The sequence below is a fragment of the Aquila chrysaetos genome, chromosome 8 (assembly GCF_900496995.4).
Source record: "Aquila chrysaetos chrysaetos chromosome 8, bAquChr1.4, whole genome shotgun sequence".
In the NCBI taxonomy this organism is placed as follows: domain Eukaryota; kingdom Metazoa; phylum Chordata; class Aves; order Accipitriformes; family Accipitridae; genus Aquila; species Aquila chrysaetos.
Genome location: NC_044011.1, coordinates 22,589 through 48,173, shown reverse-complemented (window position 1 = coordinate 48,173; position 25,585 = coordinate 22,589). Strand labels below are relative to the sequence as shown.

Below are 25,585 nucleotides of genomic sequence, written 5' to 3'. Positions count from 1 at the left end.
CTTTGAGCAACCTGATCTAGTGAAAGGTGGCCCTGCCCATGGCAGGGCAGTGAGACTAGATGATCTTTCAAGGTCCCTTCCAACCCAAACCATTCTATGTGAACAGCAATGCTGCTTGGCTTGTAATGGATTTAAGTCCTTAAGACCAAATGCTTAGCTAGGATAGTCTATTGTCAGGAAAGGACTGAATGCTTTTTGCAGCCTCTCCCTTATGAAGGCCACTAATAACATCCTTCTGGTCTACCTGCCTGTGTCTGTCTTCACTGGACACTTAATGACATGGTATTTTTCAGCTCTCATTTCTGTGATCAATCATGACTGAAACTAGCCAACAGATTCCAAAGACAGTTGGGGAAGATGAGAAATAGTACACATACAGCACAATTGCAAAGCTTTCATTTGTTGGAAAAGCAGGCTTAAATAATAGGAAAATGAGACAAGAATTTTTACTCACATCTTCAACTAATCCTGCTGCACTATGTAAAACAGGAGTTGGACTTTGTCTTTCATAATGACGGAGTTTTTCATGAATCTGAAAAAGACAAAACTTCCTAAATATACCTACACTGGAATATTTTTATATTTAAGGAATATAATTTTTCTGAGAAGTGTCAGAAAAATAATGTTTTTAGCGTTATTTTTGTTTTGGAGTCTTTTAGTTTTCTTTTTGCTCATGCTAGTTTCGCAGACAGCCAGAAAATCTGTTAAGACTTCAGAAGCATAAGGGAAAAAATGAAGCCATTTCACACTGCTTTTTAGCTGCGGGGCACTGTATCTGCATTTTGGCAATCAAGACAGAAATGGTTTTTCTGAACAAAATATGTTAATTGTCAGCAAATGTCCTTAATGTTTGTGCTTAAATAAATACATGCTTTGGTCACTATAGAATTCTACCCCAAAAAAACAAAAAACAAAACGCCAAACTTTGGCAAAGTAAACAGTTGATAAATCAAGGGAACAGAGAATAAGTAACCTGTAAGGAAAATGTACTATCGTAAATGAACTTTTACCTTCATCAGGTAGCTGAGACTCTTTTCACTGAAGACATCCTTAAGGAATCCCATTTCCTCTTTATGATTTGAATCAGGTCTTAACTGAGATGTCAAAAGGGCCAAAGTTTCATGCAATCCTAAATTTAAATTCAAGATAGAACAAAAGCTTTGTAGACAGCATGTCTCATGGGACCTTCTATTGCAGACTTAACATCAACTACATTTACTTGGGTGCCATCTTGGTGATCATTAAGTTTGCAGAGAGATTTATGCTTATCTTCCACTCGTTTTGTAATGCTCCCTTCTTAAGCAGTTAAGCGGCAAACGCAGCTTAAGATATAACATATTAAGCAAAAGCTACCAAAGCAACATACATTTTTAAAGACATTACTTTTGAAGTTACCCTCTTCATGTTAATTACCCTTTGTTTCTAGAACAGCCAGCCCTCTAACAAACTTTGAGTTATTAGAGTGCCACAGCAGACTTGCAAAATGACTGAACTACCTTCTTTGTTGCACAGCTACCAGCTCTACTTCCTGAGCAACTTTGTTTACAAGTGTTATCCTGCTCTTGCTACCTTTGAGGCACCTGTTAGAAGTCAGGTCTGACCAGAGGAGGAAAGGACTGGTGTAGGTTTCCACTGCAGTGGAAGCAAAGCTCGTGGCTAGTTTTCTAAAAAGTGCTTAAATCATCAATATGCCAATTTTGCAGTGCACAGGGCCAGACAAACGTTAGGTTCTTCCTGGTGGACCATGACTGGGAAAACAAAAAACAAAATAAAAAAAAGAAAAAAGGGCAGGGGGGGCTAAAATCTGCTCCTTTGGCTATTCTCTCCATGAACTTTAGAGTGCATTTGGATCTGGGAGACTCAAACTCACTTCTGCTTTAAAACTCAGTATATGACTTCACCCTGGGTAGCATACTGGAGAAGCTGGTTAGCAAGCCTCAAATGGAATCGCTGTTTTTTAAGTCAAAAGGAAGAATATTAACAAAGCTTACCAACACCTGTTCAGAAAAATATTACAAAGTGGCACAGCAAGCAGCAGAGATATAAGAGCTGAGCTTTAATAAGCATGCATAGAAGCCAGTGTTATACTGAGAGGTCCAAGCTTGTCCATAGGAGCCTGTCTAACAGCATATATTCAGGGGCTCTAGGGTTCTTATGAAACTAGGTGTTTCCTGAAATCTGACTAACTTTATTCATTTCCACCTTTTATACTCTACCTTCCTTGTGTTCTTTTAGGGCATTGCTAAGAAATCTGGTTGAACTATCTTAGTTCTATTTTATTTAACTCCAATTTGAATTAATTTCCTCTGTGAAACACATACAGTAAGACTTCAGTCACTGGTCTGTTGAAAGCATGCAGATTAGTTACCCGAGTCTTCTGAAAGCACTGGCATGGCTTTGTTCTTAATCCTAAGAGACAAATGTTCAACTTAAATCAACACGATGATAGTTTCTTCTTTCTGGACTGTGATTCAGAGGCAGTCCTGAAATGAGCAAAGATAATACCTAAGCTCAAGCATGCGAGAAAAATGGCAATCATGTAAAAATAGTAAATTCCTAGTACATCTTTCTCTCAAGTGTTCAGTTTGACCTGAATCAGGCAGAGTCCTGCAGTTATTCTGCTATGCAAGTAACAACATGAAAAAGATTATGTTATATAATAACCATATGGTGTCTTGGATAAAGCTGATGCTGAAGAGAGCAGGTGGTTCCCTATTCTATTCTCAAGATAGACAGTTTTAGAAGGGCTAAGTAACTGTTTGAAAAGACAGAAGAGAAAAAAGCATGCTGCAGAATGGATGTCTAAAAGCACCAACAAACACCATATGCACAGAAATAGAAAGAGCATGCAGGAAGATGCTGTCACGACAAGATGTTCTGGGGCTTCCTAAAAGCACACCCCAAAGGAATTTACATCCCTCTGGCATTCTGATGCAGCACGCTACAATTACATGCAACTCATTAAAGCTAGTACGAGTGTCACTCCATCAACCTTGGTCATGGGTACTAAGGATGCCACAACAAATAAGGCTACTTCCATTGCTCAGAAATTCCATTAGATGCTTTTATTGCAGATTTTTCTGGTCACTGAGAGCAAATGACTCGAGAGCAATTTAATTTCAAACTGCAAAACTAAATCCATGCTTATAATCAGCAGTCCAAGATGAAACACTTTGTGTATTCTAGGGCATTTAAAACCTTGTTCATGGGCATAAAATTCATCAGGCTAATGCTTGCAGAAAAATAAACAGCCATAACAGCATGCAAAAAGGATTAGAAAGAAATGTGGGATACTCCAACTCTTTGCTAAATGCAATAAAGGATGCTCCTTGTGTTTCTATGTGTAGATAAACCTCTGATATTGTGATCGCATGACACAAGTTTGATGGTTTTCTGATTCATTTTGATTAGCTGCCTGAAAATACCGTAGTACTGCATGGCAAATTACCATATACCTGTCTAGCATTTTCTAGATTCCCGAGTTTCTCTACAACATACTGCAATGTTAAGCTCAATAGTCACCCGTGTTTTGCACCCCATATTTTCTACTGCTATGCTTAATCAGTCCACCTCGGTATCAAAACACAAGTGATTTCTCTAAACAAGTGAACTCAGTGTTGAGATTTCACTCTAATCCATGGATCATACTTGAGTGTATTACATATACTACACATTTATTTAATTAACTTTCAAAAGGATTTTTATTGTCTATTGCTTTGAAGAACTAAACATTTCACCCCCCTCCCCCCACTTCATGCCAAAAGAAATGCATAGGCAATTCATTTAACCACTGTGGTTCCTTAACTATTGCATTTCATCTGACATGTATTTAAAATCTTTAATCATCAAGAAAGGGAACTTTAATTGCATGCTCTTTCTTTGTAACAATGTGTGCTTCTGTTTTGGGTTTGTGTGGCAGGGTTTGGGTAGCCATGGAGGGGCTGCAGGGGTGGCTCCTGTGAGAAGCTGCTAGAAGCTTCCCAGGCTCCAATTTGCACCTGCCTCTGGCCAAGGCTGAACCCATCAGCAACAGTGGTAGTGCCTCTGGGAGAATGTATTTAAGAGGGGAAACCTGTAGTAGGGGAGGGGAGTGGGATGTGAGAGAAACCCCTATGCAGACAGCAAGGCCAGTGAAGAAGGAGGGGGCGGAGGTGATGCCCCTGCAGTCCCTGGTGAAATGGCAGCCTGTCTTCCTACAGCCCATGGAGGTGAGCAGGGGAGCAGATGCCCACCTGCAGCCCACGGAGGAGCCCACACTGGAGCAGGGGAAGTGAGGAGTCCTCCCCTGAGGAGGAAGGAGCGGCAGAGACAAGGTGGGATGAACAGACCCCAACCCCCATTCCCTGTCCCCCTGCGCCGCTGGGGGGGAGAAGGTGGAGAAAATCAGGAGTGGAGTTGAGCCGGGAAGGAGGGAGGGGTGGGGGGAAGGTGTTCTAAGATTTGGTTTTCCTTCTCATTATCTTTGTTTTGATTTGACTGGTAGTAAATGAAACTGATGTTGTTTTTTCCCCAAGTTGAGTCTGTCTTTTGCTCGTGACCATAATTGGTGAGTGATCCCTCCCTGTCCTTGTCTTGACCCACGAGCTTTTCTTTATATTTTCTCCTCCTCATCTCACGGGGATGGGGACAGGAGTGAGCAAGCGGCCTTGTGGTGCTTTGTTACCAGCTGGGCTTAAACCATGACAGCTTCCCACAGCCAAACTTATTTAGCACCAAAACCCAAGAAAACCCCAGTTATTTTTCCAGACTCTTAGGGCAAAAAGCATCCCACAGAGGAATCTGGAAAATAGGTGTTTTAACACCTCAAGAACCTGACAGCAAACTCAGGAACACTGGAATTAGATGAGTTATCAGCAATCAAAATGGAGGCTTCCCCTAGAGGCATTACCCATGCTCTGTAAAAATCCTGTTAGCCAGGACTGATCAGAATGAACACTCAGAATAATGAAAAGCATTCCATATCCAGTAATTTCTCAGCAGCATGCTCCATGTCAATACTCAGGGCTGGCTTCAAAGTACTAAACTCAGCCTCACCATGTGATATTTTTTGCAAGGGGGGCTCGAAAGCATAAATCTGTCCTTTCATCATTGTAGTATGAATAGGCTCAAATACACTTTTCATCTTTAAAAAATATCTACCCCAAACCATAATACATTTTTCACACATACCCTTGCCCAGCTGCACCCAAGACAGAATGTTTGAGCCACCTTCCTTGCCTAGGAAAAGGACCGTTGATATTTGGAAAGGGTTAAATAAACTGAACTGATGCGCTACATGGGTTCAAAGAAGGGGATTAAATAGAAGCATAATACACTTTGGCATATCCCTATTACCTTGGAAAATAAACCTAGTGTGGTTCCCAGCCTAATACAACATAAAGCTTCTGTAATCCAGATGTATCAGTCTAAGTGGTAGATCTCATTTTGGAAAGCAGTTGCATTCTAGCATCTTTCTGGAAGATCACCCCAGTGATCTGCATGCTAGTAAGATCATAGCCCATAGCTGTGACACATGATTTCTTCTCACCTTGCTTTTGTGTGCAAAACCCATCCAAATCTGAACTAGTCTTTTGCTGGGTCCTCTACCCACTTTAGCGCTAAAAGAGCTACTGCTGTGATGGCTAAGCGAGGCACAGAGAAAACCGCGCATCGTGCCCAGTTCGGCACCACGGGGACAGGCTCCTCGTCCGAGGTCCCGCGCTCGGGACCGGGCGGCGGCAGCCTGGACTCGGCCCGGCGCGGCTCAGGTGACCCAGGGCCTTGGCGGGAACCCCAGGGGCGGAGCACGGCGAGGCGGACCAGCTCGCCCGGCAGCGCCGGGCAGGACTCTCCCGCCCCGGAGAGCGCTTTCCATGCGCTCCACTGAGCTCGGGCACCGATGGCTCTGCCGACAGCAAGGCTAGCGCGGCCGAGCCTACTCACGGCCCCAGTCGTGGGCCCAACGGGTATGGGGCGAGGTTTTGCCCCGGACCGGGCTTCCTGCACGCCGGCAGCGAGACGTCCTCTTGCAGATCTCCTTCTCCAGCCGCGAGTACGGGCTCTGCGAGCACCTCTCCGGCCCCATCTCCGCCACACGGAGGACTCCGCAGGGCTTCCGCCAGGCACGGCCCCGAGTCCTCGACCTCGGCCAGAGCCCGCCAGGCAAACCCCAGCGAACCCGCCGGTTCCCACCACGCCGGGGCCCGCGCCTCGAACGCAGCGTCAGAGCCCGGCCCGGCCCGGCCCCGCCCCGCTCAGCTCCAAAATGGCGTCGCCCTGGCCGCCTGTGCAGGTACGGAGCCGAGCCGCGCCACGCTTCGGGAGCAATGCTGCCGCCGGGCGACCGTTACCTGCGGGTGCGGGCCCGGGCGCGGGTCCGGGCCCGTGTGGTGCTGGCTGCCTGCCCCGGCAGGCCGCAGAGCCGCTCCCCGGCGTCCCTGTAGCCCTCTGCGCGCCTCGCTCATGCGCCCTCAGAGCCGTTCTACGCGCCGCCTCCCTCCCCCCCTCCCTCCCTCCCCCAACCTGCTCGGGGCCGGGCGGGCGGACGCGCCAGGGCCGGGGGCGGCTGCGGCCCGCCTGGCTCGTCGTGCACCGCTGGGGATTCGCCGCGAAACCGCAGCGTAGAGTCGGGGCGGCAGCGCACCGTCAAGCCTAGCGGCTGCGAGCTCCGGCCCGGGGTTTCGCCCCAGAGGTGGTGGTGGCGGCGCCGGGCGCGGCTTTTCCGTGAGGGGCCCCACGCGCCTCCAGGGGAGCTTGGCAGGCCTCTGGGGCGCCGTGCGGAGCTGGGCCGTTGCCGCGACCTAGCCCCGCTCTGTGCCATCCGGGCTCCAGAGTCCCCTTTTCTGAAGCCAGCCTTGGGGAGTGAGTGTCGATGGTGGTTAGCGCAGCCGTCTAGGCCTCTAGCTAGCGAGCAGCTGTGAGGTGTGCTGTGGCATGGGAAGACTTGGGAGGACGCTGCAGTGGCTTTCTGGATTTTTTTTATAGGGGCATTCATCCCAGGAGGGGGGACACGGCATTGGAGCATGCACAAAAATACCTGGGGGCAGATCGTGCTGGTGGCTGTTTGGTGGCCAGGCATCGAGGGAGCAGAAGCTCACAGGCTGATCGCATAGGACAGCTGGCAGGGTATGCACAAGAAGCAATCCGGGTCTTAAAGGTAAAGACAAAAAGCTGTATTCAGTGAAGTAAAATGGGTAGCCAATGGAGAGACTAAAAGAGTCGGTAAAAATCACAGCAATATGGAAGAAGATTTGCTAGGCTTTATGGAGGTAGCATCTTTTTTTTTTTTTTTTTTTTTTACCCTAGAAAAAATGGTAGTATTTGGGAGATAGAGAGGCTAGGAACAGATGAGTTTTAGCTTGCAGAGTACTCTCTCTAGCTCTTCAATTCTTAAAAGTCCTCAGCAGTAAGGATAGGACAATTTATTAGCCACTTATCAGATGCAATACTAAACAATAATTTAGGAGTATAGCTACTTTGGTCAGTCAAGCTCTTAGGAGTAAAACATCCTTTTAAAATATATATGCATATGAAGGCTAGTCTGCAGCACAGAACATTACTCTGGAAAGAATAAACAAGCTATTTATCAAAGTATTTACTAAACATTCATGATAATTTTATGCTTTATAATTTCTCCAAAGCTGTTCATTAGTGATATGTTGTTATGGTGACAAATGGCATTAAGACAAAGTAGAAATTCTTCCCAATATTCTCCTAAGGTTCACCTGAACAAAGAATAATACGAAAGAAAATAACATTTTCCTTCTTCCGAGCCAGGGTACAAACAGCAGTGCTTCCATCTGCAGCAATTACTGCTGTGATTGTAAAAGTATAGGAGACTTAAAATTTGTCAAAATAGAGTGGGAAAGGCATGCGGAGACTTGGCAGCAGGCCACTGATAATTGTTAAATAAATTTTTATTTAACTTGTAAAAATGCATACATTAATACAGTTTCTTTAGTCAAGTCACAGTTACACAAGTAATTGTCAAATGTGTTCTACTTCTTTACAGTTCTTCACTGCAGATGGTTTAAGGATTTACTTGGTGTGGTTTTTCAGATATGATGGCAGCAATATTACTAAATGCAAACAGGATCAGCTGGTATATTCAAATATAAGTTAATCATTGCAAGAACAGCTAATACTACTTTACCAGTCTGCTGCAGTTACCAGGAGAAAAAAAAATCAAATTGCTGTTTCTTGTATCCTTGGTCTTTTTTTTATTAAAGCAACTTTCATTTACTATTTTTGCAAGAGAAAAGGAAAACAAAAAGAAAGAGAATCCCATGAAATGTGAAAACCTACGAATCAGTTTTCAGTTCTGTGCAGTTATAGGAGATTTAAACTTACACTACTGTGCTGTGATTGCATCATGGAATGCAAACGTGATTCTGAAATACTGTAGACTATTGCATGACAGGTGGAGGGGTTTTTTTTAAACAACGCTGTATTTTGCAGAGATTTTATGGATTTAGTAACTACTTTTTTTTGGAGGGAAGCATTGTGCAGGGGCATAAGAAACCTCTATTAAAAAACATCTCGCTAGTGGGGTACTGTTTCTGTGATTTGTCCATCACGCAGAATAATTCTATTTTCTTACAAAAATGGAGAACTTAAAATTTTGAAGGTGGACGTGTTGCCCTTTTAAAGACTGCTCTTTCTCCCAACAGCTAGCCTTTCAAGCAGAAAGTAAGCAATTATTTCCAAGGTGAAAGTATGTCTTTTGTCTGCTCTTAATAAAATAATGAAGTGACAAATTCCAGTTTCTGAAGAAAAGCCTGCCTAAAATCTAGGAGATAAAAATCTCTGAAGGTCAGATGATTATGTTTTCAAACTACTAGTGTCAGGCTGAAAACAGGCTGAAAAAGATCCAAAGTTTGCAATCAGATTTTCCTTTGGCTAGAATTAGAATAGAAGGGAGGAGGAGATCGGCTATTTTGCTTTTTTCAGCAGCAGCTGAGTCAGATTGGAATGTTGCTATGGAGTCCACAGAACTGGCCTCCATCATACTCGCTTTAGCTATGGGTAACATCTTTTCCTATGTGTCCCATCAAAATGCGTTCAAAATCAAAATGACTTGGAAAATGCAGTCAGGGTTGGTTATCCAGTTTGTGAACAGTCATTTGTAGAAATTTTTTTATGTCTAGTCTAGCCTTGAAAGACTTTAAGTTTCTCACTGCTTGTGAAGTACATTGATACTCAGTTAACAAAGGAAGAAAAACATTCTATAAGATTATTTATTTTTTGACAAATGAAGGCTACCAACTGGAATTCTTAGGTACAAACCATCCTCACTAACACCTGAGGCATAAATCGATAACTTGGTTGCAGCAGATCAATGAATGGAAATGATTCTACTGACTGTCAGGAATAGGGTTTGGTTTTTTTTATATGTCATGAAAGAGGTATTTCCAGGCAGTGGGGCTTTTCTCAGTCAGACTGAGTTTAGCAAGTTTGGTCTTTCAATAGGAACACTGCTCCCTCTGTTCTGAAAGACCAGCACATTAGTAATGTATACTCAAGCCTCGTGGTACGCATCTACGTTATTCCAAGACGCAACTGTGCATGTCGCTGCTAGCCTTGTATTTTATCTACAAATTCCATCTGCCCTGGCAGTAAGAAACACAGAGTTTGTCCAGGAAGACCCAGGCTCCTACTTTCTACCTGGCATTATGAAAAACAGCTAATATAGTTGAAGGTCAGGATGTGTCCATATGATTAATATGTGCAACCTGCGAGGGGGATCAGGAGGGGGAAATCATAGGAAGAGGCTCCCATGATGGGCATACCCAGTATTCTTCCTGTGAACAAAAGAGCATCAGATCACCACACAACTGAAGATGGTGTCTGCAGGCAAGCAGTATGGGTCTTCTGCTAATGAACCTCCAACGTACCCTGAGGTACTGTTTACACAGCACTACAGACAACTCCTGCTGTTCTGGAATACAGCTTCACCACTGCAGGCAGCAGTAGTGCTACTACCTGTAGTGGTAAACAGAAATTCATAATGAGCATATTATTGTTTGGATAGGCTAAGATGTGCTATATTTGTATAGTGCAAGTAGCCAGTTTGCTGAACAGTGCACTTCCCTAGCAAGCTGAAGATTTATGTTAAAGGGAATTCTAACTGTACATTTCTGCCCTGGCTGAGCCCTTGGAAGAAACACAGCACTCCTGTTTCATCTTCCCTCCTGTGTGACTGAGGCTGTTACATCAGGTTTGGCGAGTGACCATGGGATGTGCAGCCTGCAATGGCAGCACGGCACCTGTCTATTCAGGAGGCAAAATGCAGGAGCATTCTTCAGAAACCTGAGAGCCTCCAGAAAGGGCAGGGAGCTATGCAGGAGTTTTTAAGGATCCAAGTTTCAACTTTGGTACCTATGGCCTTTTATGAATGTAACCTATAATCTCTAGGTAAACCCCATCAGCTCTCTGTTCAGCATGTCTGCAAGAAGTCTAGTTAAGCTGAATTTCATGCCACTAACAGAGAGCAAATAAAACCCAAAATATTGTGCCCTCCCCATGTATTTGTACTCCAATTTTAGATGTAGCGTGCAAAGAATTAGGAAAGAGTTAAAGAATGGATGGCAAGGAAGAGGAGTTACATCAGTAATGTCCAGTGCATACTGATACAGCCAAGTGTATGTCTTAAGAATCATTAAACCGTTAAGGCTGACATGTTTAGTTCTTGTGGATTATTCTGGAAATGATTGGTTGAGGGCATTTGAGAGGTTTTGAGGCTTTTTTTTTTAACTTTAAGGAGATTGGTGAGAACAAGGCAGTGAAAAATGTTGCACAGTTAGAGAACAATAAAAGAAATGCAGACATTATTCCCCAGGAGTGGAGTAGGATTTAAAAATCAGGCATATGCTGTGCAACTAGCAAAGTCAGAACTGGCTCCAGAATGGGAGCATAACTGTGTTAACTGTGGTATAATATACAGACTAATGAGCCCTGCTGAGAGCCAACAAGCTGCAGCATCTATCTGTACGGTGCTGAACTGGGACGTGCTGAAACACTGATGTGAGATGTGTATTCTTTCCACCTTACTGCCCTGTGTAGCATAGATACTTGTGAGATCACATGACAAAAGCCATCAAGCACTTCTCAATTGGTGGTAAGGCTTGGCATCATCCACTTAACCTGCAAGGAAGAAGGAGTGTGGAATTACTAAACCTGGATATTTCTGTCCTGTACAGCTAGGTAATCAAATTTCTCTTCAGTATGTGTTAGATAGCAAACCTCTCTCCAAAAGACACAATATATGCTTAAAATTAATGTAGAGTTAGAAGGTAGACTCTTCAGTTACTGTCTCCCCTTTCTCAATATTAAGAAACTGTTCAACCAGCGGGCACTTGCCTAGAGATAAATGATTATTGTTGGACCGTTGAAAAATAAATGAAAGGGTTTTATCCATATTTTGGATGATGCCTTCTCACTGACTCCACTGCTGCAGGCCTTCTTTTGCAAGAAATATCAAAAGTACAGTTCTCTTTTGGTAATGGATACTTAGGGACAAGGAAATATTTTTATAATGTTTGGCTGACCAGTGAAATTAATCTCAAATTGTTCAGCCCATCTGATATTTGCATTCCATATTTGTGGTGAAAATGATGTGCTCGATTTGGGAGGAAATTAGAGGGAAGAGAACTGTGATCCTCTTTAGTTCTGGAAAGTATGGCTCCTGAAATACCACAAAGCACCTACTGCAGCTAGGCACGGAGACTTCTTGGAAAGTATTCATGAAGTAATGTCAAGACTGATAGTGTGAACATTTTAAAAATACTTGCTTATGCCTTAGCATTTGGTGAAAATACTGAAATTAAACATCAGACAGACCAATAGTTTATTCAGTTCCCAGTCTAGAGCTGAAGCAAAATGCAATTGCCAGTTACTACAGACTTACTTTCTAAACACTCAGCAACTGTGGGCTACAGTTTTGTAATGGCAATACATTGCTGAAAATTAGGTGTTGAAATGACTGACCTGAATGATAATAGTGTTCTTCTATAACTGCGAATGAAATTCAAATACCGATTATTTTTGAGAAACAATAGTAAAAATACTAAGGGGGAAGGGAAGTCAGTAGCGTAGCCCCACTTTGAGCTTCTAATGCCCTTAGTAATTAACACTGCTGATTTCAGATCTTTTCTGTCCATCAAAAACACGAGACCTGCATTGAAACCGCTTAAGCTTCTAGGGAACTGTCTTTGGAACAGCTTCTCTGCTAGTTCGGCGGTAAGCAGGAATGCATAGACATAATTATGGCCTAACTCCGATGGACTAGGCCTGGTTTACTTGGAATAGTTTTCTTTCACATGCGGATTGAGGAGTAGCATCTTCGCATTCCTTTGTCTAAGAGCTGACCTATCTTACGATTTCCTTCTAAAATCTCCAGTGCTGCCGGCAGCACGGCCTCTCAGCGGATGACTTGGTGTCGCTCACGTTATTATTCTAATTTCAGGCAGCCTGAACTCCGCTACCAGGGTGTTACGGTAAAACGACATCTGTAAAGTAATCATTCGTCCTCGCCCGAGGGTCTCTGAGCGCGGAAGAAGGCGCTGACTGCAAACGGCTTGGAGCAAAAAGACGCCGACGACTTGCCGCCCAGCTCAGGGGCAGGACTCGCCGCTCTGCTTCCGCCGCGGTCCGCCGCCCTGACCGCCCGCGCAGCCGCCGGCCGCCCCGCGGGGCTCAGCCAGCCGGCTCTGCCCCCGCCCCTGTCCCCGGCGAGCTCCGCCCCGCCCACCGGCCCCGCTCACCCGCCGGCTGCGCGGTCCCGCCGGCCTGTGCTCGGTCTCCTCGCCGCTGCTCTGCCCACCAGCGGGCAGCGCCGGCGGCGGCCGGCTCCCGCTCCGCGGGCATCCGGGTGCCCCTCGTTGCCCGGCGGCCAGCGCCGCGGCCGGCGGCTGCTGCTGCGCAGACAGCGAGGTGCCGCCGCCCCCCCCCCGCCGCCGCCTCGCCGCATCCTCACCGCGGCCGTGGAGGGCCTCGGCTGCCGGCAGCATGTCTGCTGTGCGCAGGAAGTTTGGGGACGAGTACCAGGCGGTGGGCCCAGCTCGCAGCAGCGCCCACAGAGAGCGGCAGCGCTTCGTGGACAAGAACGGGCGCTGCAACGTGCAACACGGGAACCTGGGTGGTGAGAGCAGCCGCTACCTCTCTGACCTCTTCACCACTCTGGTGGACCTCAAGTGGCGCTGGAACCTGCTTATCTTCCTGCTGACCTACACAGTCGCCTGGCTGGTTATGGCCTCGATGTGGTGGGGCATTGCCTACCTGCGAGGTGACCTGCACCAGGTGCATGACGACACCTACAGTCCGTGCGTGGCCAACGTGTACAACTTTCCTTCCGCCTTCCTCTTCTTCATAGAGACAGAGGCCACCATTGGCTATGGGCACCGCTACATTACTGAGCGCTGCCCTGAGGGCATTGTCCTCTTCCTCTTCCAGTCACTGCTGGGCTCCATCGTTGATGCATTCCTCATTGGCTGCATGTTCATCAAGATGTCCCAGCCCAAGAAGCGAGCTGAGACCCTCATGTTCAGCCGTGCTGCAGTTGTCTCACAGCGGGATGGCAAGCTTTGCCTCATGTTCCGTGTCGGCAACCTCCGCAACAGCCACATGGTGTCTGCCCAGATCCGCTGCAAGCTGATCAAGGTGAGGCCTGGCGTGACAGCGGGCGGGATGGGGCGCCTGGGTTGCGGTGGGCGAGGCGGGCAGGGCGCGGGCCAAGTGCAACCATGTGCCCATAGTGTGGGGCTTCCCTGGTGCAGTCCCTGCTGCTGCCTGCTGGTGGGCTCTGCCCTGCCCTGCCCTGGGGCAACTGCCCTGCCCCGGGGCAGCTGCCCTGTCCCTTGGCATGTGGGTGAGAGGATGTGACTGGGGCGGTATGAATGGCTTCAGAAAAATTTGCTGCGGCTGCCCATAGTAGGAGCCACGAAAGAGCCAGGCAGGCACAGGGGAGAAGACAGTCTCATCAGAGACCTCCTAGAGGCATTCCAGTGGATTGCGAGGCTGGCAGGAAGCCAATTTGGTCAGGAAGGATGGATGTGTCAGGATACAGGATAGCTGCAGGGAGGGATACTAAGGCATGCCCCGTAGGAGCTGACAGCTGGGAAAAAGAAATTGATTTGTGGTGACATTAAATTAGGACAAAGATCAACCTTGACCTCCTCCTCCACTTGGGGAAACTTGGGAAGCTTTAACTTGCAGTTTCTTACCCCATGGTTCCAGCCAGTGGCGTCCCAGCATTTCAGAGGGATTGTGCAGGTTCTTTAGTGGAAAGGCCCTTTGATTGTCACCAATACCTATTTATTAATCAGTGACGATGGTCAGTGTAATTCAGAAGGCAAGAAAACTGGAATCCAAAGGAGATCATAACCAAAAAAATAAAGAAAGCATCAGGAGACAGTAGAGTTTGGCAGGCATGGAAGTCCGGAAGATACATCGGGCAGGAGTAGAATGGAAGGAGAACACTGCATGCAGCATGCCGAGATGAAGCAACGTAGCAGCTCATAGCAGCTACGTCTTGTCACGGGAGCATCAGAAGCTGGATCCCAGTGATGATGTCAGTTTCAGAATACCATATTTGAATGTTGTAAAGGTTCTATATTCTCTACGATAATCCTCTCTTTGGAGCAACTGTTTGGCCATTTTAATATTCTACAGAAACAGGCATGATCCAGTAGGTGACAGGACAATGGTAAATGCAAAAGGCTGTTTTGCTTCTGTTCTGTGCAGAATGCTTGACTGAGCTGTTAATTTTTCTTGCTGCAGAATACCATTTAAAATGGAGAATCTGCTAAGATTCAAAAAGAGGTTGGAGATATATATATATATATATGGGAACAAGCTGTCAGGAGTTACAATGGAGCAATTTTTGTAGGAATTGGAGCCAGCTAAACCATTATTTTTATTGATCTCTAACTGTTAAAAATTAGCAGAAGGCCTCCTCTAAAATACTTAATTCTGTCTATCATCCGAGATGGAATGTAAGTCAAAGTGGAATAAAAGCATTGTCACAGTTGTGTTTTTACAGTGATAGTAATTCGCTATAAACTTGCTTTTGAAATAAGACACAAAACACACAACCTGGTGCACTTTCTGCTGATAATTCTACTGCTGCACAATGCTGCGATGCAGGTGATTGGGACAGAAAACACAAGGATATTTGATGGACCTGCTTGACCGATTCGTCTTATGATAGCTGTTTCATAGACTAGACGATGAATCAGTGAGTAATATTTGATTTCTTTCAAACAATCATCATGCCCATGACTTCATCTTGAAGCTGCTTTGCGACCTTTGGCAAATATAAGCTATGGGCACAGCAAAGTTTAAAAGTGAATGTTTGTGTACTAGCTGTCCCTTCAGTCATTACAAGGCATGGTATTAGTTCCCATGTCTTTCTGTAAGTCCTCAGTTCGTTGAGGTGCCTCTTGAAGCAGACACACCGTTCCAGCAGTCATAGCAGCCGTTCTGGCAGTATGTGAATTTACATCAGCTGCTTTGAAGTAGCTTTGTGTGTCCTGTAAACTTACAGTGAATGTGCCAGAACTCGCTTAACATTTATCTTTAGCGAGTTCTGCCTTCTTGTGATTTGTGCTCTTTCCACAGTGCTTCGTGCAGTGCTGTTGACAGCTGATCTTGCTACACTTCTCCCGCACCCGATTAGATAGGTAGAATTTTTTTTACTGGTGTCACATTGAAAGAATGTGAAAAAATATGTCTTATCACACTTTTGTACTTGAGATAGGAGACATATTTAGTAGTGAACATAGTGTTTCGGTTGGACCAATGAAGCCCTGAGGATTTACCTTTGTAAAGAAATTACACCAATCTAAATCTGTCTGAATGGCATTTACTGAAGGTGTGATATATGCCCTAGGATATTTGGTAGATTGCAGTGGTGTCACCACACTGTGCTGGCATTTTTTTTGGTCCAGGGGACTGCCTAGCAGTGTGGCGTAGCGATGTAATGGAAAAGTTGGGGGCCCTTTTTGGGCTGAGTTGTGGAGAGTTTGGAAAACAGTTACAAGACTAAGTGTGTATGTTTCAGCAAAAACTTTTCCAGAAATCCAAGTCTTTCTAATTTACATTGAGTGCTCTAGAAGCAGGAAAAAGCAAAATTCTGGGCAAGAAATAGAAAGAAGCTGGTTGGACCTAGCTGCTGAAAATGTGCAGTTCCAGGTCCTGGTCTTTTCAGTGTCACAGTGAGCTGTATTTTTCTGCCTGTTAATTCCTGAGCCTCACTAGTGTGCCTGAGGGATCTGGTGATAGCAGCAGCAACCAGCATCCACCATATGGCGATCAGTATTGATTTTTTTAAAATTAGTTACGATACCTATTTTTATCTTCTCTTGATGGGACTACAGGTGTCACTGATAAACATGATAGTGTTTGTGTGTTAAGTGGTCTGTAAAGTGTTTCAGCCAGTAGTGTAGGACATTTTGATTCAGAAAGCTGAGGAATGTAACCTTATTGTAGCCTGTTTTCAACACGTGCTAAGCGATAGTTAGAAAAATACAATTGTGAAGCATAGTAGCCATAGAGCCAGTGCTCTTTGGGTTATGACCAGCGGGCACCTATTCTTTGAACTGTACTAATTAATAGCTTTGAATAAGCTGAAAGCAAACAAAACTGTAACGAAAAGTTCGCAGATGGCAGATGACAGGCATTCCAAATAAGTAAGAAGACCCATTGTATTGTCATGTCAATAACTTGATAAGGAGGGCACGTGCAGAAAGTGCAAACGATATGTTTTTTTAATGTCACAGAATCATTCAGATTGGATGGGACCTTGGGAGATCTGTGGTTCACCTGCTCAAAGCATGGTGAGCTAGGAGGTCAGACCAGGTTGCTCTGGGCTTTTTCCAATCTGGTTTTGGAAACCTCTAAGGACAAAGACTGCACAGCCCTGCTGGGCAAGCTCTTCCACTGCTTAACTGTCCTCACAATGGAAAAGTTTTTCTTCAATCCAGTCCGAACTTGTCTTGTTTCACCTCACACCTGTTGTCTCTCTTGCTCCTGCTATGCACTGCTATGAAGAGCCTGGCTCCATCTTCTTGATTACGTTCCTCTCAGGTTTTAGAAGGTTGCTATTAGATCCCCCTCTATGCCTTCTCTTTTCCAGTCTGAACATGCCCAGCTCACTCAGATCGTAGTTACAGCTTGGGACAACTAGACTATATTAAAAAGTAGCAGTCACCCTGGGAATTATCCAAGCCAGAGCTCCAGGTATAGTGTCACTACCAAAAACCCATACAATTCTTTAACAGCCGTATCAAAGTAACAAGTTCATACTATTTCAGTAATGTAATATATAATAAATGTTGTTGCAAGCTGCTAGTCTAAGGGTGGGGCAGAAGTACAGATAGGTGAGATCAGGGTTTTTCCTCTCAAATACCAGAACTGAAAATGTCATAGTACTGTATGGCAAATTAGCACGTACCAGTTTAGCATTTTCTTGATTCCTGAGTTTCTCTACAATGTACTGCAATATTAAGCTCGACAGTCATCTGTCTTTTGTGTCCCGTGTTTTCTACTCCAATGCTTAATTAGTCCACCAGGGTATCAAAACATAATTATGTGAATTCTGTAAATGAGTGAACTGAAATAGGGTTAATAATAATAAAACTGCATCGTGTCCAGTTAAAGAAGGATGTGCATAAACAACAGGGTTTAGAAAAGTGCCGAGAATAAATAAAGGATAGGAGCAAAGACTCAAAGGGCATAAAATGCTTGGTTAGACACAAAAACAGACTAAGTGATGATGCAATGGAAGTCTGCCTAGTAATAAGAAACAAAACAAAGATCCAGTGGCAGAAAGTTAAAGGTGGAAAAATCTAGACGCGGTCTTTTTTTTCTTAGCTGTGAGGCAATTAACCTTCAGTGAAACACATCTAGACCTTTGGATTCTCCATCTCTGGCCACATTTAAAATGAAAGCTGGGGCGTTTCTAAGTAATTGTGACCTTGTTCAAGCATGTATTAATTCACAGAATTTATTTGGCTTTGTGTTGTGTGGGTGGTCAAAATAAAGAATGACGAGTGTTCCTTCCAAACTTGCTGCTGACAGTTTATAGTCCTCTGCCATCTTTTGTGATCCTTTGAGTAAAGCTATATATATGCAACAAAGGTCGCTAGCTAGGAGTCTTAACATATTAGAGCTATTAAGCTATCTTCATTCAGGTTAATTTCTTCTTATTTAACAATTCTAAAAAAAAAATTCTTCATGCCTTGCATAAATCAGTCCTGTATGTAAGATACCAAATACCTCAAACAACCTTTTGCTTTCTCCCAGATCTGTTACCTCTAATCATCCTCGCTGGATTTGTTTACTATTGAGTGGATTTGATCGAAGACTCTTCCACAGAGAAAAATGGTTTGTAGATGAAACAGTTCTTAAGTCATTCAGGCAGCAGTTTGTGCAAATACGCACATGTTGGTCTAGGTAATTGTATTTGATAAAACTTTGGGAAATTCTGAGGTTTAGATGTTGGTTCATACAGCTCGTGTTGAGCCTTGTTACCTTGGAACAAAGATCATATGTTGCCAACCAGTTTGTGCACCCGCTGAAAGAACAGCCAGGTGACAAAAGCAGTGGTGTAGTCTGCAGCTTAGTTCTGCGGGTTCCCTCAGGAAAAGAGAAAGGATGTTTTTGCAGTAGTTTGATTACACCTTTGCATATGACAGAGACTGTCATGATTGCTACGTAGTAGTGATTTTGATTGCTTTTATTTTATAGCGCTGTCTTTTACCTTTCAAAGCACAAATAATCCATGAGAATGCTTTTACAAGCTATCAGCTGGTATTTTCCCTGTCCTCATCAGTAGTGGATAAACTGACTCTTGTGTAAGGGAGAACTTGGAGATAGGAAGATTTTTTTTTTTTTTTCCTCAGCAGAAAAACAGACACATAGCACATAAATGAAAAAATGCATTGTATTTAATAAGGAGCTGTACACTACCAGCTACCTAATTGGTTATGTAATCACCAGTAAATACGAGGCAGTTAAAAATTCAGCATTTTTAAGATACAGGTGAAGTGGAGAGACAGTATGAAGGTACACTAGTTGCTTAGGGGTTTTTTTAAAAGACAGAAACTTTCTTAAAAGGGTACCAGTCAGATCCAAGTAAACGGCAAAACTGCTAGCTTTGGCTTGCTCAGGACTAATGGATGGAGTTTCCAAGCAGTGGAACCAATACATTTGTCAATACAAATGCAACACAGTTAAAACTATTTAGTAACTACAGAATAATCTACCATTTATAATCAATATTCAGCTTCTTAAAGAGTTAAGTGTTTTCTAATAAAGCAATAAGCAGACAGTATTTTAAATCGGCTCTGCAAAGCTTCTTAATTTTAATGGGCAATTTCCACCAGAGACCTTTAAAGCAATCAGCTGAGGAGCTGCCTGGCCAACTGATGTAATTTTCAGTTATAGTTTGAATACCAGGAAAATGGGGGGGACAGTATGCAGTGGGGGGAAGCTATCATATCAGTATTTTTATTGGACCTGTGAAATGACGTGAATAAAAATGGGGCACTTCGCTTAATAATGATTGCAAGTTCATTATTAAGATCAACGTACAGTAGGTGGTACACGCACATTGGCAAGGGATGATAGCATCATTAATGTCGATTTGGATGGTTTTGTGGAAATGTCACTTACCAGATGTACTGTACAATTACTATGATGCTTATGTTTGAGTAGTATGTCACAGTGTCTGTCAAACAAAAATTAGTGACATGTAACAATAATGAAACATAAGTTTAGGCAATGGGTTAAAATGTGCTTGGCTTGTAGATTTTATGCTCATTAATGGGAACTTTTGCCACAGGATGTTCTTGGCAAACATCCGTTATAAGGCGTGTAGTGTGGTACCTGATGTTTTTGTCAATAAACATATATATATATATCTATCTCATAGTAAAGTTTGTAGATGATGATGAGATCTAGTGGCATGATAAGAAAAGTCAAAATTGGTCATATATAGTAGCCTTACAGTATTTAGCATTACTTATATCACCATTATGAAGACCTTAGACCTCATATGTAGATGATAGTGTCATGGAAGAGGCAGGTTTAAACTTCATTGCATTGATTTCATGTTTCGTCTTACATGGTGATTACTAAAGCATCTTTTCATCTTTAGTCCCGACAGACACCGGAGGGAGAATTTCTGCCGCTAGACCAGTGTGAACTGGATGTTGGATTTGGAACTGGAGCTGACCAGCTGTTTTTAGTTTCCCCATTAACCATCTGTCATGAAATTAACTCAAAGAGCCCCTTTTTTTGTCTCTCACAAAGATCACTAAGAAGTGAGCAATTTGAAATAGTTGTCATCCTTGAAGGAATCGTTGAGACTACCGGTAAGATTTAGAATAATATGCATGCTCTAATTTTTAGTCTTTGTTTTCAGTCCTGATATTTTTAGCAAGGCAGCTGTTAATCCTTTCAGGATGCTAATCCTGGATGCTCCAGAATATCCTGCCATATGCTACAGAGCTTCAGTGGCCTTTACCAGCCAATAGGAGACATAGGGCTCCCCATAGGGTTCTGTATGACCGATGCCGAAAGTGGCTGATACATCCAAGAAGAGATGCACCCTGCCATTCTGAGTATGGCATGTAAAAGAGTACAACACCCTTATGAGACTCCTGTTTTAAGGACCACCACGCTGAAAGAACATTGAACTTTAAAAGTTGCCAGTGTTGCAAAATCACTTTCACCCTAGCTTGCATTAAATTGAATGCAAAATAACAAATCCAGTTTTGCAGTACAAATACAGACCACATAGTCGCAAATATTGTAGGAACACATGGTTATAGGCAAATATGAGCAGGGCTTTTTTTTCTTTTTTTTTTTAAATTCTGTTATGGCATTGTTCAGATGACAGCTGACTTTGTGGCCTTGTCTTTTGAGGACTTAATTATTTTATGAATCCTGTGACAATGCACTGTGGTTATGTAAGAAGCTCTGCGTCGAGGATCCATGTGCACTGTTAAAGTCCAAATCATTCAGCACTCAGTACGTTCATTGATATTCTAATCTTCTTCTCCCTTCTTTTGAGTATTTGTTAAACTTTGATTAATCAAGGAGCATTTTCATCCTTCTCTCAACAAGATTACCAGTTGCTTGGTTCCTGCCTTAGGAACAGTGATGTCCTTTTGGCACTGCCAAGTGCAGTCATCTCATGCTGGACAGGAAACAGAACTGATTACTGTCCACGTGCTGGACTAAGCCCTAAACAAATACACAATCCACCAGGGCAGAACACTCTTTCAGGTCGAGTGCGGCAGTCTTTAGATCCCCACAGAGGCCTCTTCTCATCCTGCAGCTGAACCATGTATCTTAGATAAGCGTGCATCATAACTGCACTTAATGCACTTACCTAACCGGGTATCGCAAGGGCAACATTTTACACTTGTCTGAGAGTTAATGTAGCAGTAATGGGAGAGCAAATCACAGTTTGGGCTTACTGACTGCTAATTCTGCCTCTGAAGAGTATCATGACAGGAAGTCTTACAGTTCTACTCACACGGGATAGCACTCTTGTGCTGAGATTGCAACAGATTTGTTGGCTTGGTTAGAACACATTTTAGCTAGTCAGTTCACACATGTAAATACTGCCAATGATGTATGTTCGCGCTAAGTGGAATAAATTCTTCTACAAGCTTTACAGCAGTACCTATGTCTTAGCATGGAAGAGAGCTGCAGTGTCTCTGCACAGCTTTTGTCTTGACATACTATTTGGAGAAAAAGTGGGAATGGAAGATTAAATTTTCCATTTCGCTTTGGCTCCCCCCGTGCCCGATCTTTGCCAGAGAATTCTGTAAGCCTCTGCCAAGCGATGGTTCTTTCTCCCAGGGTGACTTCCAAGAAACAGCATTACATACAAGCTGTAAGATTGTTGTTGCTAGCAAGCTAATCCTGTCTTAATTTTATTTTTCGCTTTTATCAAAAGCTGCTTGCTCAGTGTGACTCTGCAATATTTAATGCAATATTTGCATAAAAATCTAGTCAATCAATTAGAGGGACTCTATTGACTGTTGGGAGATTGACTAGGAACAATTGTTCCATTTTATAATCTATAAATTTGTTAGCTTGCAGGCTACAATAGATTTTTGTCCGTCAGCCTTGCCTTCTATTTTTTGTTTCATATGCCAGTCTACTTACATTTGAATGTCATGCTCTTGTCTCTGTTTCCGTAGGAATGACGTGTCAAGCTAGGACCTCATATACAGAAGATGAAGTTCTTTGGGGTCACAGATTCCTCCCAGTAATGTCCCTAGAAGATGGCTTTTTCCGTGTTGACTATTCGCAGTTTCATGCTACGTTTGAAGTCCCCACTCCTCCTTACAGTGTTAAAGAGCAAGAAGAAAACCTGTCCCTATCATCTCCTTTGAATAGTCCTGTCAATAATAACAAAACCAGAAGAGAACAGGTTTGTTCACTTGACTGTATTGATACTGCAGGAGAGAAAAACAGGCTCCCTTTTAAACTTCAGAAGATTAGCTCAAGAAAGGAAGACCTTCCAACAAGAACCCTGAGAATGAGTTCCAGTAACACAGAGAAGACTTGCAGTACTGGAGATCTCTTGAAAATTCAAGAAATAAGTCCCATTTCTGATGGTGAAGACAGTGATGAGAGGATACAGCTGAAAGCCTTAAAAATAAATGCCAAGGCTTTGACTCAGTCTACTGTCGACCTCAAGTTACAGAAGAACCCTCCAAGTATGTGCGCTTTAGAGATGAAATTGGAAGATAATTTTCCTGCCAAACTTCAAAAAATGAACTCTGATCGCCTCTCTTAAGAGCAGAAGCAACAGGAGTTGTTGCTAATGAACTGCGTTCGAGACTGCTGACCTGAAAGAGTTGTCTTACAGTGAAGTGATAATTTGGTTTTGCCACTTTCAGGAACAACGATCCTTTTTGTATAATTGTTCTGTACAGATCCAGCTTAGGTAGCATAATAGGACTTTGAGGGGCAGTAGGGTTAGACTGTTGTGCCAAAGAGATTGCTGCCCTAACGATGTTTATCCACATGCTCGTTGCAAATCTACGTTGTCTTCCACATATGCAGATGCTTTTTCACGAAGCAAGGACCAGATCCTTAGTTGCAGAGTGAAATGTTCAGACATCAAGCCAAAAAGGGTGTAAAACCAGCTGGAACACAATTTTGTGCAGCTCAGATCTTGGACTGTTGCTGATGTATAGAACAGCAGAACACAGGAAGAATCTGTGATGCTGCTTGGTCATAGCCCAGTTCTCTCTCAATGACCCTGTTGGAAGGTGGCCTTCCTGTGCAGCCTAGTGGCATGCATCCTTCTTTCTCAATGATTGTGGTGTGCCAGCTCTGTGCCCCCAGAATTCCGTTCATTGTCATTCAGGTAAAGGAAGCAATTTGCAATAGCCATTTGTGTCAGTTGACTCAAATGAGCTCTCATAAACACGAGGATCATTTATCCTGTCCAAAATTAGACCCCAGCATTCGATCAGGTGGATCAAATGTTGAATTTTAATGACCGTATCACCACTCAACTGTGAAAGGAACTTGAGGTCAGTAGCTCAACTTAATGGTATGTCTCATATCTCAAGTTCATGAAATTTTAGTTTGGAGACATCTCCTAAGTAAATAAAAACAAAGTGCTAGATAATGCTCAGTCATTACAGGAATGGACAATGGTATGTGCACATCTCAGAGTTTTACTAATGAATGATAGGGTCTTTGATATTGCTCTTTTTTTTGGTTACATTTGCCTTCTCCATTTATGTATGATTCTCATTAATTTTGTAGATCTGACATTTATAATATTATGCAGTTTATTGCAGGGTAGAACTCTTTTAACATAGTTATATTAATACACTGAAAGAAAAAGCAGCACAGGTCTGTAACATGTTAATTGTGCAGCTGGGAGAGGGCTTTCATGTTTTTGAATGTAATGGAGCATTCTTTCAAAGTGCTTCTGCTAATAATGGTGATTTACTTTCAATGCCTGAATGAATATTTTAGAAGATCATCCCTGGAATATGGCAACTGTATCCGTGGAAATGACCAAAAAGATGTCAGTGAAGATTTGCACAGAGGTGTTGGTGTTTTGGTATTCGGTATCTCTTTAAAGTGTCATATAGCTTTTTCTAGGGACTGGCCTTGAACAAGAGGGAAAAATGCTTTTCTGGTTTTGAAACAAATCTTGCATAACTGAAACTACTGTTTGCCTTACTGATCATCAGGAAATGGTGAGAACTAGACTTGGACTTTCTTAGATTTCCTGGGGTTCTACACTTCAGAATAACTGCGTTACTACTCAGCTATTCTGCTGTCCATCTCAGTCTGTGAAAGAGGTCATCTTTTTCTGGTTGGTAGTGAGCAAGCATAATCAGAACTTGCTATTCTGTAAAATGCAATGTTCAGTACCTTAGCATATACGGTGCTTATCACCAGCAGAGCACTCCCCAACAGAAGGATCAAATTCTGCTCTTGTTACAGGGACAGAATTCAGTCAAATTTAAAAGGGGTTGCTGTGGCCATACCAATTGGCAACACATGCCTCGATGACTAGAACAGAGAGGTAAAGTGATATATCCAAGCCAGGGATGGCTTGGCTTGCATAAATCGCTATTTCTTGCTTTTGATTTCCTGCCTACGGTGTGAAACTGGAAGGTGGTATTTTACACAGGAGTCAGATTTGCTTGTTGTTGTTCTTGTTTTTCAACATCAATTTCAACATTATATATGTGCTGAAATCTGTATTTTCATTTATTAAATGTATTAGTATGGGCTATTTAGATGACAGCATGAAGTCTTGATGGATGATGACTCTCCCCACTCTTCAGAACAGCCAAAATTAGTATAAAGTAGAATTACATCCACCTTGGGTCTCAAGCATTCTTGTGAGTCAGTCAGCTCAGTGCATTTCTAACAGACACAGAAACAATGAGCGAAAGTACCCTGTATCTTCTTTTCCAAGTAGTTAAGTGAAAGGCTGTTCTGCACATGTTATGCAACTGTCAGAGATGTAAGGCAGTAGTATTATGTGCTATGCATTCTAGAGGATGGTCCTAAGCTATTTTTAGTTTTCCCAGTTCTGGGCTGCTCTCCTATAGCTGCAGAGTAGCTTTAGTTGTGGCCTCCCGTGACTTTCCTGTAGACCAGTCTCAGCGCTAAGCAGAATCTTCATGCTCTAAATGTATTATATGAGAGCTTGCAAGCTGTATGGTGGTTTTCTGCAGTGTTGTCTGTGACAAAAAACTGTCGAAGTACTTCTGGGAGCTGTATGGTGATTCTGTTCCTACTGCATGAAGCAGAAAGATGTCTTCCTGAGACTGAGGGCTCCAGAGTGCATCTCTCATAACAGTATTACTATTACTCTTACTCCTGGAGGGGTGTATTTGCTCTGGAAGAGAGTAAGGATGAAGGAGTAGGAAAGCAAACTCTTACAAGCAAAATGACTCAACAGGGTGCCCAGAGATACAGGAGGGCAAGGAGAAAGAACATAGCCAGCTTTGCGTGGCCCCAGTGGGACACCAAGGGGCCTATACTGACTGCAGAGTCGTGTGTGACTGCGGGGTCAGTGGTGCCACCAGTGACTCCTTCTCAGGTT

The 25,585-nt window shown here is 43.5% G+C and overlaps 2 protein-coding genes across 13 annotated transcripts in view; one reads left to right on the top strand and one right to left on the bottom strand.

The window, feature by feature from the left end:
• The window catches only part of MPP3 (membrane palmitoylated protein 3), a 35,019-nt gene extending 22,212 nt beyond the window's left edge, over window positions 1-12,807 (bottom strand). For 4 of the 8 annotated variants that reach the window (XM_030023689.1, XM_041125112.1, XM_041125114.1 and 1 more), the window contains exons 1-4: window positions 7,016-7,124; window positions 2,369-2,483; window positions 1,011-1,129; window positions 455-532 (exon numbers count right to left, since the gene is read on the bottom strand). In XM_030023689.1, coding sequence (XP_029879549.1) covers window positions 455-532; window positions 1,011-1,129; window positions 2,369-2,393 — 222 coding nt within the window. In that variant the 5' untranslated portion in view covers window positions 2,394-2,483; window positions 7,016-7,124. Of the gene's footprint in view, window positions 1-454; window positions 533-1,010; window positions 1,130-2,321; window positions 2,484-5,527; window positions 5,597-6,329; window positions 6,450-7,015; window positions 7,125-12,740 lie in introns of those variants that run through there. The other 4 variants (XM_030023690.2, XM_030023688.1, XM_041125111.1 and 1 more) reach the window with 4 other exon arrangements.
• On the top strand, window positions 5,753-24,770 carry LOC115345230 (G protein-activated inward rectifier potassium channel 1-like). Of its 5 annotated transcripts, XM_030023696.2 has the most exons (5): window positions 5,753-6,141; window positions 6,964-7,135; window positions 13,429-13,635; window positions 20,135-20,351; window positions 22,194-24,770. In XM_030023696.2, the coding sequence occupies exons 1-5, from the start codon at window positions 5,879-5,881 to the stop codon at window positions 22,793-22,795; spliced, it is 1,461 nt and encodes a 486-aa protein (XP_029879556.1). In that variant the 5' UTR covers window positions 5,753-5,878; the 3' UTR covers window positions 22,796-24,770. The 5 variants fall into 5 exon arrangements, 4 of the variants coding, with proteins under 4 accessions (XP_029879556.1, XP_029879558.1, XP_029879555.1 ...); XM_030023698.2 differs by lacking the exon at window positions 6,964-7,135 and having other exon boundaries at window positions 5,753-6,271; XR_005932936.1 differs by lacking the exons at window positions 5,753-6,141; window positions 6,964-7,135; window positions 22,194-24,770 and adding an exon at window positions 18,280-18,360 and having other exon boundaries at window positions 12,957-13,635.
• Window positions 24,771-25,585: the final 815 nt, after the last annotated feature.